At 40.6% G+C, this 13,754-nt stretch overlaps 1 protein-coding gene across 2 annotated transcripts in view; it reads left to right on the forward strand.

Moving 5' to 3' along the window:
* Positions 1-13,754, forward strand: part of OSBPL3 (oxysterol binding protein like 3) — a 189,444-nt gene that overhangs the window by 104,056 nt on the left and 71,634 nt on the right. Inside the window, exon 3 of one of the 2 annotated variants that reach the window (XM_063452364.1) lies at positions 1,148-1,373. In XM_063452364.1, the coding sequence (XP_063308434.1) occupies positions 1,281-1,373 (93 nt within the window). In that variant the 5' untranslated portion in view covers positions 1,148-1,280. Of the gene's footprint in view, positions 1-1,147; positions 1,374-10,685; positions 10,768-13,754 lie in introns of those variants that run through there. The other variant, XM_063452365.1, reaches the window with a different exon arrangement.

Here is a 13,754-nt window from a genome sequence, read left to right on the forward strand (position 1 = left end):
TAAGTTTTACTTTTTTTTTTTTTTTCTTTCATGCTTAATTCTGCGTAATTCACCTGCATTAATATCTGGCTGAAAGTCTGGATTGCGTGAGGCAGATAAGGTTTTTATTCTTAGATTTATTCCATTTGTTTGAAGTTGTGCTAATTATGAGGGACCCATAAGCAAACCCTAAAATGCAAAATAAGCCCAAAGTTCAGTTGGTTTTCCTTGGAAAAGGAGTGTTTAACCAATTCAATTTTAGTTTAAATTGTTTTAGGAAATTACCATTCCCCATACTTGAGAATGCAGAGGGTAACAACAATTGTTCAAAAATCTTTTGTTTTGGGTTTTAAAGTGTAAAATTAATGTTTGAATTCCAGAAATCTTATTGCCCCAAACTTATTTTTTTGAATGTTATTTACATAAATAAGATTTTATGGAATTTGTAATTTTTGTAAAGGGGAAGTGAACTGGAAGTACAAGCTTTTTAGACTTTTTTGCTATTGTTTATATTGTCTGATAGTATTTCATATTTATATACTATTTATTTGTGTCAATACATTGTTTGTTTTCTTATATGTGATTAATTTCCTGTTGCATTGAATAAAATATTAATTACGGGATCATGTGTGACTAATATCCTGCTGCATTTTATAAAACCTGTTGGGGGGGAGCCTGGGAGGGGAAACCTATTATGTGAGACCCTTTATATGCATTACTCATAAGTAACTCTAGACAAAGTTATTTTTGTTGTTCTATAGAAGTCTCCCCTATCAAAAAAATGTTTTATAGTTATCTCTGTTATTCTTTTATGGGTTTTGAAAAAAACTATTTTAGATTTTTGATAAAAGTGTGAACTTTCAAGAATTCAAAATAAATTTAAAATTTAAGCTCAAAATAGCCAAATTGGAAAAATTCCCCAACTCGCTAATATGCTCAGCTATTTAGTCTATAAGTCGACATTCCTGACAGTTTTCCCGTTAAGCGAATGAGCCTCCATTTTGGCTATTGGCTATTTTGGCATAACATTTGAAATTCACATTGAATTCATACTTTAGTTAATAATGCTGTTAGGTTTCCTCTGATCTGGGTAATGACAAGAACGATGTGTAATGAATGTATTATATTAGATATTAATCTGCAAACTTTGTTTTTGATATCGTTGTAGGTGCTGAAGCAATGTGTACACAGCAAAGATAATGACTGCAAAATTGTGCTTCTCTGGTATTTCCCAGCAACTAATTAAGGAATACTGTGAAACTCTGTCTCTTTTTCCCGGAGACAGACATTGAGTCTTCATAATGGGTGAAGAGAGGAATCTGGGTGTGTCCCAAAGGATGCTCTCGCCATCTCGGAGTACCAGCAGCTGTTCCTCCAAGTTGGGGAGTCGTCAGGTACCCACACACTATTATTGCACTTTTTTGGTCAACAAAAATATGTACAATGTTTACCTCTGTAAGGAATACTTTGTTGCCGTTTTATATTGTTGTTTGTTTTTTTAAAATCAGAAGAATTTTATTGGCAATTAGAGGAAGAAGCGTATTGGCAATTTGAGATGAAATTAAAGGACCACTCTTGTGCCAGGAAAACATACTCGTTTTCCTGGCACTAGAGTGCCCTGAGGGTGCCCCCACCCTCAGGGTCCCCCTTCCACCCGGCTCTGGAAAGGGGATACGGGGTAAAACTTACCTTTTTCCAGTGCTGGGCGGGGAGCTCTCCTCCTCCTCTCCGCCCCGTCGGCTGAATGAACGCTTGCGTGCTCTCACTGTGATTTTCACAGTGAGAATCACGCAAGCGCCTCTAGCGGCTGTCAATGAGACAGCCACTAGAGGATTAGGGGGAAGGCTTAACCAATTTATAAACATAGCAATTTCTCTGAAACTGCTATGTTTATAAAAAAAAAAGGGGTTAACCCTAGCTGGACCTGGCACCCAGACCACTTCATTAAGCTGAAGTGGTCTGGGTGCTGATGTAGATTAATTTAGAAATAAACAAATATGTTTAAATGTCTATCTGTTCCTGTCCAAATCTGAGATGATTAAATTGCGTATACGCAGAAGTAAGTTCACACTGACACATGCAGTTCAGGTTAAAAATAACTTCAGAAAATTTAATGGCATCTGGGCAAAAAACAGGCTTACAAGCCCTTATAAGAGCAGAATGACATCATCATTGAATATCAGATAATAACAAACATCATTAATTGGATTAAATGTTAAGTGGCTATGTCAATGTCCACCCATCAATATTATTAATTGGCTCAGGGATTTGAGTGACTAGCTAGGTGTCCTCCCACCGGGAGGTGGTATTGTTCTGGACACGGGTGTGGACAGATGGCTCAAGCGCCATCTCTCCCAGCATGAGGCTTACTCGGTGGGAAGGGGGGCTTGAGCGTCATTTTGGGCAGTTAGTGATGTCAGACTCGTGGTCAGGTGCAAGGTTCTTTTTATGAATAGAACATTTCATTAGTACAGTGTTCTCATGGCCTTCAGATTATACTATGTTGCAAATTACAGGAGATTCAGCAATTCCGGGGTTAGTCATGTCTTTATAGAAAATACAGTCTCTATTCATTATACTAAATGCTGTTAGGAAATTCTGTCATGTAATGTAGACAAAATGGAGGGTCTGTCATAATGTGAGGTTATGTGAGATTAAAATGGAGTTAGTACAATAATTCAATACAGGTGCAATAAAGATTTTTAAATAATTCTACATCAGTGCCTAGAGTGGTCCTTTAAACCAATAGGCATGTGAAACCTGTGCATTACACAAAGTAGAAAACATTGACAAAATATACGCTTTATTGGAAAAAGTGGGAACGTAAAGCTCGTTGGTTAAAAGATTTTCTCATTGAAGCTTTATAAAGCATTTTTAGTGAGTCAGTAGAGTCCCAATCAATCTAAATAGCAGAATGTTGACCCCTATGTCATGTATGGAATAAACTGGCTTTCGTTAAAAGTTTTGTCACTTCTTGAATGGGGGGCTGCCCATCCTCTTTCAATTTTCAGCTGAGATAAGAATGTGGTAAATAACATTTTAGCTCTGTATGGTAGAACTTTGTGCAGTAAAAAGAGTAGAAAAACATTGAAAAATTAGTAGCTTTAATTGGGTTGTTTCTAAAATGGTAGGTTGGGAAGGTATTTTTATTTTTCCTGTGACCTGCAAGTAAGTGGTAGGCATGCTACAGGGTGACCCTTTTGCAAAGGGATTATGTGACCTCCTTAAGCACTTCTTTGCTGTCAGACGGCAGCATTGTATCCAAGTGAGTCCTGGGACTTGAAGGAGCATCTTCTGTGATTTACAACAGGGATCCAAGACACCTGCTGGACCACCAGAGATCATAGCACCTCCCCCCCTTCCTACTGCAGAAAGGGGCGCAGGTGTGGGTGGTGCAAAATACAGAGCATTACCACACACATCAACCACAGACATCAACCACAGCCAGCATATCCCTAGTGTTGATATGACTAACTACCGCAACAAGACGACATTGTCTTAAATTAGAGTGGGAAAGGTTTAAAAATAATTTCAGGCATTATCAATCTGCTGAGAGGGTAGTGGACGCATGGAAATACCTTCCACTCCCAGCTGAAGTGGTAGAAGTTAACACAGTGAGGGAGTTTAAGCATGTGTGAGATAGCCATAAGGCTATCCCAGACTGAAGATAAGGCCAGGGACTAATGAAAGTACGAAAATTGTGCAGACTAGATGGGCTATCTGCTGTTTCTATGTAACATATTATTATTATTTTTTTGTCCTTGTAATAGGATTTGGTGGGAATTGATAAATTGTGTAATATAAATGAGATCACTAATAAAAAGGGAAGTTAACTGCAGAGCAACTAACCACTGTTTAAATTTAGATGTATACAGTATTTGGGTGCACCCCTTACTCCCCAGAATGGGGATCTATGTATGGCAAAGCTGTAATGCCTTCCAGATAAAGCTTCATTTGTCCAAAGGTCCTGTTGGGTAATGAAATCCCAAGCATTGTATTTTACTGGATCTCAGTGGGATGTGGCCTTGCGGAGCAGCAAAAGTATATTATTTGATTTACCCCTTCACTGTGGAAGATTCTCTCCTCATCCATTGTACTTTTCTGTTGGCCACATTTCTGTATCCCCAGAGTATAATGAAGTGCCAAGATGCCAGCTGTAACGAAATAAAAATATTTGCGTTAGTGACTTTGTTAAAGCCCTTTCCCTCTCTTGCTCCAGTTGTTTAACCTTAGAAACAAGGTTCCTCTCTTCGCAATGATTTGAAAACCTCGAAACACTCCTCTTGCCCTATTGGATTATTTTAGAGGGGTATGCCATATCCTATTTTAAAGAAGATATTTAACCCACAAAGAAAGCTGAAAAAATATAAATGCAAGTGGATGCATTCACTCCCTCTTTAGTTTAAAATTGTTGCTTTGTGCATATTCCTTACATATTCTCTATACTTTGGTTTAAAAAAAATTTCATATGTGAACCCTATACAGACTCCGAAAGCATCCGGCAAGTTGTTGCCAGTTCAGTCAGTTTGACCAAATTCTGACTGGAATTGGCTTTAGAATATATGAAAACTTCCCTTTTTACCTTCTGGTCAGAATTTAGCCATGTTCACTTGATTTCGTGATTTCTTGTTAGATGTACATAAAAGAATAAAAATGTAATATTTTTTAAAAGTTTAATGTTCGTAAAAAAGCACCACAAACTCAGAAAAACAAGCACTCAAACAGAAATGAAGCATATCCACATCTAAATACTGGTACCCACCTAAACACACCCCCTCTCTTGCTTCCTGCACCTTAGTAGTTGTTAACCATGGGGATGTAGGCTTGCCAGGCATTCTGATCTCCCCCTGCTTGTTCTGAAGCCTGTCCATGACAGGTATTGTACTACTCTCAGTTCTTCTTTCCCTCTGTAGATAAGCATTCCTTATACTGAGATTGTCTCTCTACTCCTAAAACTGAGGGAAGGGTAGAGAAAGGGATTGTGTCCATGGGCACTTTGGCTCTGCCCGACTCTTTGTCAAACGCCTGGAATGTCTGATCATTATGTGAGCTATGTGATAAAACAGTGTGTTTCACTAGGGTCATCATATGTCAGATAATCAAGTGGATTCTGACACATGTCTGCGGATTACTAGAATTTTAGTGACAACAGGTGGCTAATTGGTCTACAAAGAGCAATAAAACACTGCTCTTCAACCAGCCATCCTGCCTCTCAACTGCAACATAAACCTGGGGTTGAAAATGTAATGGGTAAAAAATCCCACCAGGTCAGCACCCTCTAGCAATGCCTCTGCCTCATTGGTTAAAGAAACACTCTAAGCACCATCACCACTACCAGGACTACTCTCCTTCCCCCATGTAAGTAGACAAACAGTTCATATAACTTTTTACCTGGGATCCATTCGACGACGATGACTGCTTACCTATAGCCAGAAGGGAGAGCCAGAAGTTTCCGGTTGTTTGGAGTCAGGGAGTGGTAACTGGTAACAACGCAAATCATTCGGAAAAGAAGGTTTGACTACTTACATTTGTGGGGACACCAGGGCACTCCTGGAACCATGATATGTTGCTTATTATGGTGCTTGGAGTGGGTCTCTAAAATAATCAAAGTAATTCTAAATATTGGTATGATGTAATAGAAAAGAGATAAACCACTGCTGCTTCCAATAACAATAATTAAAATAAAGGAACACATTTAAATATTGAGATATAATGCTATTCCATCAACAGACCTCTTGTTATGGTTATCAGAAAACCATAATTAGTGTTTTTGAACGTCACTACATAGAGCAGGCTCGCCTCTAGCCAGTGGGTTTCTTCGTAGACAGGTTTGATTCTACAACAGATGGAAAATCTAGTTTGTATAAAATTGTGGTGAATATATATACTTCTGGGTGGGAGAGAAAGGGTACAGGCCTTGGTTTTTTTTTTGTGTTTTTTTTTTTTTTTTTTAATGTTTACTAAAATAGGGCTTGTTTTACTAGAAATCTGTCTTTCTCTCAGGGCTGTCAAATGGTATATCCACAGATGTAGAACTACAACTGCCATGATGCTTTTAGAATGGCAAAGTATCATGGAGATTTCAGTTCTACAATTTCTATAGCTCTCACATCCGCTCACCCCTAATCTAGAGTGATCTATCGCTTGATCCTGTCTTTGTATTATTAATATTGATTGATTTGTACCTTTGGACATGACAAGCTCTTTATTATAAAATTTCAGGAATCTGGCATCTAGCTGACATGCTATGGACTTCTTTGTACCCTGTTCTAAAACAATTTTCCACCCTTTTTTTTTTTTTTATTAAGAGATATGCTTAATATCAATAATGCAATAGTAAATCTGCTCTACCATTGATACCATACATCAGGCACAGTCTTTGAGTGACTTTTTTTTCCAAACATCTACTAGTTTTCTTTATAGATTTTTAGACTTTTAAAAATAACTTTATTTTAGTTAATAAATGTACACCATGCGCATTCCTTTTAAAAGTGCTATAGAACTGTACTGTCCTACAAAAGCTTAAACCTTGGGGACTTCCTGATTTTTCTTGACAAACCAATAATAACCAAACCAGGGCCGGACTGGCCTACCGGGATACCGGGAAATTTCCCGGTAGGCCGCCAGCCCTGGGGCCGCTTTGACATGTGGCTGCACTTAGCCACAAGACCTGTAAAAAAAATTTCTGTTACCCTATGCGGCCGCGCAGCCGCAGCCACAACCGCGCGGCCGCAGCCACACCTGAGCCGGCCGCTGCTGCTGCTTACTGTGCGATACTTCCTGTCAGCCGCCGGATGTGAGCGGCAAATGACGACATGACATCACATCCGGCGGCTGCGCGGCGGCGGCTCTACTGAAACTGTCTGCATCGCAGGGAGGGGGGTCAGTAATGTATGGGGGAGGGGAGGGGGGTCAGTAATGTATGGGGGAGGGGAGGGGGGTCAGTAATGTATGGGGGAGGGGAGGGGGGTCAGTAATGTATGGGGGAGGGGGGTCAGTAATGTATGGGGGAGGGGAGGGGGGTCAGTAATGTATGGGGGAGGGGAGGGGGGTCAGTAATGTATGGGGGAGGGGAGGGGGGTCAGTAATGTATGGGGGAGGGGAGGGGGGTCAGTAATGTATGGGGGAGGGGAGGGGGTCAGTAATGCATGGGGGAGGGGAGGGTGGGTCATTAATGCATGGGGGAGGGGAGGGTGGGTCATTAATGCATGAGGGAGGGGAGGGGGGTCAGTAATGTATGGGGGAGGGGAGGGGGGGTCAGTAATGTATGGGGGAGGGGAGGGGAGGGGGGTCAGTAATGTATGGGGAGGGGAGGGGGGTCATTAATGTATGGGGAGGGGAGGGGGGTCATTAATGTATGGGGAGGGGGGTCATTAATGTATGGGGAGGGGAGGGGAGGGGGGGTCAGTAATGTATGGAGGAGGGGAGGGGGTCAGTAATGTATGGAGGAGGGGAGGGGGTCAGTAATGTATTGAGGAGGGGAGGGGGGGTCAGTAATGTATTGGGAGGGGGGGGCAGTAATGTATTGGGAGGGGGGGGCAGTAATGTATTGGGGGCAGTAATGTATTGGGGGAGGGGGCTGTAATGTATCGGGGAGAGGGGCAGTAATGTATTGGGGAGGGGAAGAAGGGGGGCAGTAATGTATTGGGGAGGGGAATAAGGGGGGCAGTAATGTATTGGGGAGGGGAATAAGGGGGGCAGTAATGTATTAGGGGAGGGGGGTCAACTGTGTATTAGGGGAGGGAGGGGTCAGCAGTATATTAGGGGGAGGTCAGCAGTGTATTAGGGGGAGGGGGGTCAGCAGTGTATTAGGGGGAGTGGGAGGGGGGACGGGAAAGATCTGACTTGGGAATTTGAGATGAGGCAATGATTATATTTTTTACATTTACATTTGTGGCCTAATGAATAATCTACATATATATATATATATATATATATATGTATATATATATATATGTATATGTAGAAGGAAATGTAAATAGGTGGGGCTACAGGGGTGAGGGAACTGTGGAGGGAAGGGGGTTGGATGAGAGCATTAAATATTATAGCATTAAATATTATATTTATGGGGTAGGAACTGTATTATATATGTTGGGTTTAGTACAGGGGTAGGTAACCTTCGACACTCCCTTTGTTTTTTGACTACATCTCCATTAAGGCTTGCAAAGCATCATGGGAGGTGTAGTCCACAACATATGGAGTGGCAAAGGATGTCTACTCCTGGTTTAGAGCATAGGTGTATAACCATTTGGCTTCCCCAGGCCAAAATAACCCCTTAAACTCTTAAAGGATCACTATAGTGTCAGGAAAACAAAACGGTTTTCCTGACACTTTAGTGCCCTGAGGGTGCCGACACCCTCAGGGTCCCCCTCCCGTGGCGTTGAAGGGGTTAAATTCCCTTCAGTTACTTACCTTAATCCAGCGCCAGGCTCCCTCGGTGCTGGTGACCTCTCCTCCCTGTCTGACGTCAGCTCCCCGTCCGACGTCACTGGAGCTGAATGCGCATAGCTCCGCGTGCATTCAAAGTGTCCATTGGAAAGCATTTCTCAATGCTTTCCTATGGACACTCTGCGCGATGGAGGCGAAATGTGCCTCCAGCGTCGCAGATGCGCCTCTAGTGTCTGTCCGGAAGACAGCCACTAGAGGCTGGATTAACCACAAATGTAAACGTAGCAGTTTCTCTGAAACTGCTATGTTTACATGTGAAGGGTTAAAACCTGAGGGACATTGCACCCAGGCCACTTCATTGAGCTGAAGTAGTCTGGGTGACTATAGTGTCCCTTTAACGCTGTTACGGCGTTAAATGCCGTCCGCATTTTAATGGGCTGTTAAGCTGAATTCTGATGACTCCGCAATGCTATGGGGCTGGTATGTAATTTTTTCCAGGGCTGGTTTTCATACCCAGTCCGGCCCTGAACCAAACTCCTGGGGATACAAATTCAAAAAACAAACAAAACCGCACATAGCTTTGACCACCCCATTAAATGAAGAAACACACTTTTGTCTAAATAAATAATGGCCACAGAATTACTCGAATAGACGAAGTACCTCCATGGCCTTTATGCCTGAAGATCCCTTCTGGAACTTTGACAAACATATGGGTTCCCCAGATAAATAAGCAATTTTATTCTACCTTCCTGAGTGATAATGACACAAATTCTATGGTCTTCAAAGTCCTGTTATTGCGACACAAGAACAAACTTAAAACACACATTCCTACATAGAAATTCAAATCCAGTGAAAAAAATTTTGCTAAAAGGAGGCAAAAGAATCAAAGCTTCCAATGTTTGCCTAAGAAAATTTGACAAATTTAAAAGGGATATCACCCATTTTTCAGGCATTTACACATAATGCATTAAAAACCGTTAATGTTCAAAACTGATAATTATAAGTAACTTGTGGAAGCTTTACTAGGAAATACGTTGCCGCTCTGGTACCTCAATGTTATCCATGACCTGGCCAATCTATCCTAGATTCCTAGCCAATCCCTGGCCTACTATTCCCTTGCATGGAGAGGACGATCGAATATGCATGTGTTTGTCAACCTGTGTGCTCACGTTAACTAATTTCCAATACAGTGTTAAGGAGAGCTCACACATAGCCATGTCACTGTGGCATTCCCATTGATTACAAATTCTGAATCTGGCTATCAGCATATTCTGCGTATTATATGGATTCTGGTGCACTCCGGTTTAGACATCTAGAGAAAAATCTCTACAATGAGTAAAGATGTATATATTTTTTTTTTGTCACGGGTTTCTTGCTACATAGCTGCCTGGAATGTTGTTGTCAAAACTCTGGTTTAAGTCAGATTCTGCAATATGGAATTTTAAAAATTTAAAACAATGTGGGAGAATACATGCAATCTGTAGGATAGAGATTGGCATTTTACCAATGTGTTGTAGACATTAGGCACAAAGTGATCTAGCATTACAATATCTTCATATCCATTTGTTTTAACACACGTTAGTGCTCATATACTGCGAGTGAGTCAATCCATTCTCATAGAACTGCAAATCTGCTTCAGGCTCCGTCATTGATTAGTTTTATTATATTTAGCTGTTGGTGAAAGGTTGCACATTCCATGGCTTCTTTAGATTAACCAAAGCACTTTAATGTCATTTAAAATGACAGCCAGTAACAAACGCAAAGAACAATCTCTTTTACCGACATTCATTCAATAGTGAAACTTTTTAAAATAATCCCCCGATTAAAACGGATTCAATTGTTGCAGCTTCCAAGCAACGGATAATTTGTTCCCAACACCGAATCTTGCTATTTGTACCCAGTATTGTATTCATTCTGCACAATAAAATGTCAAGGTGTCTTTGCATGCACTGTTGGCGAGATTTGTGTATACAGTGGTTGCCATGACAGTCTTGTTCGGCTATCAGTATGAAGTATGTTTTAGGCAGGATTGGAGAGGTGGAGAAACCCATAGTGCATGGCCTCAAGGCTGACGAGATGTCCATTTGCACCTGCTTTAGGTTGCTTTTTGGCCACTCCTGTTTAAGGTAAATGAAAATCCTCATTCATTGGTATAGCTGCTGTTGCTATGGGAAGATGCCTGTCATGCTGTGCTTTGTCATGTTGACAGAAACTATGTAAAATGATCTTAGTCTGTGTCAGTGTTGTCAGCTAACACAATTATTCATAGATTATAAGGAAACTCCTTGTTAAAGAATGCAACGCCTTCCTCGTCTAACCTGCTGTGCATTCACTAGGATTGATAGCATGAGGACACAAACGATTTAACACTGGAGAAAAGGAGAAAGGCGTTGTGGAATGGTCTGTATTAAAGGGAAATTTTGGGATTTGCCATTAGGGGGCACTACTGAGTATCTGGAATAATGACGAGGCAATATTTATTCCTTAATGTCCAATTCTCTCTGAATGTGGCTGCTTTTAGTGTGTCTGTTCTATGATGATTACCGAGGCCCGCAGTCACTTTGCTATGTAATTCCAAACTTTGCTTCCCATTACAACCATTTCTCATTTGACTTTTACATTACTGATTTGGGAATGCATTTATTTGTATGTATAGCAACTCCCTTTGCCTAGAGCCATGTATCTATAAACAGAACTAGGTAACATAATATAATCTGTCTGTATATTCTCTGTATAATACCACGTCCATTGAAATTACGCACACTAAAAATATCAGTAAAAAAAAAAAAAATCCTTCCCCCCCCCCTTTTCTGTCGTGTATCGTTGCCACTGTGACAGGATTCATGTGGTGGGAGAAATTCTATATATTTATGCCACTACCAAAGCAAAAAGTTTGAAAAGGTTATTTTGACTATTAGATGGGGTTTGTAAACATGGGTGCAAGCACTGGGGGTGGGGTGAATTCTCTCCCCCAAAAAATCTGGTATACTTTTTTAAGATCATATCGTATCACTTTAAGAAGGTAAGATAAACAAAACCTATTAAGAGTTTATCTGTCCTACTAATAAGACTACCTAGTGATGATATAGAATGTTGAACTTCTAGAAAACTGCATGGTTTAATGTTGGTGCTGGGATAATTCTACAAAGGCTGGATGTATGTAATTAACAGTGGAACCATATGAAGGTTGCTCACCTCTCTGGATGTGTTGGTGTCCTCTCTTCATGTTTTACTGATCTTGATAGTAAAATTAGACAATGGAATCTTTTGTGGTATCATGAGATTTGATCTCTATTGCTTAATAATTAATTTAAGGCCCAAAGCTGCTCTGCAATAATGGCCAAACTAACAAATTACTATTTATTGACAGCAGGGTCGCTATACATAGCGCTCTAAGCAACAGCATTGACTTCTTACAGTGACTATCTCCTTCCCCAGCTCACTGCCCAGTAACAGTCTAATTACTGTATGTCAGATTCCACCTGTGCTCTCGGCTTAGGTTTGAAAGCCAGAAGCCATCATCTGTGTGTGTGCGTGAGAGTAGGCAGATGTGTCTTTTATAGAGGCAAGTGGTCCTCCAGGCAGTCATTAAAGTCAAATAATATGCTTAAAGATTATGCTTGTTTTAATATAGGGTAAAATTGTATTAACTTATTTTTTTACAATTCATAGTTATTTATTAATGTACATTTTCGTTTCAATTTTTATGAAAGTGACCCTATTATATAGGACACCGGACGTAAAATAGAATCAGTCGTTGAATGTATTTTAGTCTGAAGCCTCTAGAGGTGGTCTGTGTGACAGCAGTTAGGAGTATTGAGATTTCAAAATGTAACGTCATTTCTCAAAAATGCCATTGTCTTCACTAACAAGACGACAGGGGCATCCTCTTTTTCCCAAAATCAATTTATCAAGATGGAGTGATTTGGTGCTTAAATTCTCTAACAAACTCTCTCTCACACTGTAACTGGAAAAAAAAAAAAAAAAAAACACAACCTAAAAACATGGCAAAATTCTAAATGTTTTAATTTTCTGTTATGTTCTGATCATGAACATTTTTTTTTTTTTCAGCATCTTGTTAATTTATAATTTATGACTTGGAGGTATTTGTAATGGAAAATGCAGGTAGAAATCCTGCTCTTATAATTTGAATTCCATAGTGTTAAAGAAAAAAAAAAAAAAAAAGCTTCCCATTGCAGACCACTTGCCCAAGATTTACACTTGACACCAGTGCCTGCTGATGGCAAACGTAATATTGTATATACAGTGTTTCAGGCTGCCACAGCTGTTTTCTGGGGTTTTAACTAGTCCTCAGCACATAAGTGCAAGTTGTGCAGACTCTTAACACCATGACCACTTCTAAAACGAGAAATGGTGATGGTAGTTGGAGTAACACTAGTATACATGTGCTGATGATAAAAATAAAATCATTAAAATATGCAGGCAACTTTTCTCCATTGATAAGTTTTAGATTTATTAATTTTGTTTTATTAAAAAAAATTGTCCTTTTTAATGGCATAGTTACTGTTCAAAACTAGAAATATATATAAACACCTTCTATCTCCACCAGGAGTACATGTCTAGTAATACTACATGTGAAACACCAGATTGCTTACAGAAATCCATCATCTCTACTGGGAAGTTGTAGCGGTACTTACCCTTTCCAGGGGCCGGCCGAGGTCCTCTGTTCAATCCGCGCGCGGCTCTACTGCTGCACGAGCCGCGCGTGGCTCATCCGACGGCTGCAACAGGAAGGCGGGCAGTGACCGCGAGAAGTGGTCACGTGTCCCGCCTGACTCTAAGAGCGCGCCGCGGGTCTCTGGCGCGCTCTTAAAGGAACAGTGGGAGTCTTAGTTTACGCTGTCTCTTTGTGCCCTTGACCTCGGATCGCTCCTGACTCTGTACTTCTCCTATATACGTCGAGTCCGGCCACTCTAAGGTCCGGTAGACGTATCTCCCCTCTGTGTTGTCTTCTGTTTAGTTGAATCCTGCGTGTTGGGGTATATTTTCGTTACAGAAGTAAACTCGAAACAGATTTGTGTCTTCACCCCAGCTCACCCATGGGTGAGGTCAAAGTGTTTTTTACTCCTCTGACTGTCTCAAAGCTTTAGTTTTGAAATAGTTGTGTCATTCTACAGGCAGATAAAACATGTCAATTATTATCATTATTATTATTTTTTACATATTTACCTGATGATTCTTTCTCTTGCTCTTTTCCACACCTACCCCAGAGGGGACCCAGATCTAGCCAATCAGTGTCCTATCCCTAGGAATTGTGCACCGTAAATCCCTCTGTCTACTAAGTGAGACACAGAATGCTCTGTTTAGTGAATCCTTCTGAATACTGAGTGATACACCATGCTCTGCACATCAAATACCTTGTGTAC

Source organism: Pelobates fuscus, chromosome 4 (assembly GCF_036172605.1).
Source record: "Pelobates fuscus isolate aPelFus1 chromosome 4, aPelFus1.pri, whole genome shotgun sequence".
In the NCBI taxonomy this organism is placed as follows: domain Eukaryota; kingdom Metazoa; phylum Chordata; class Amphibia; order Anura; family Pelobatidae; genus Pelobates; species Pelobates fuscus.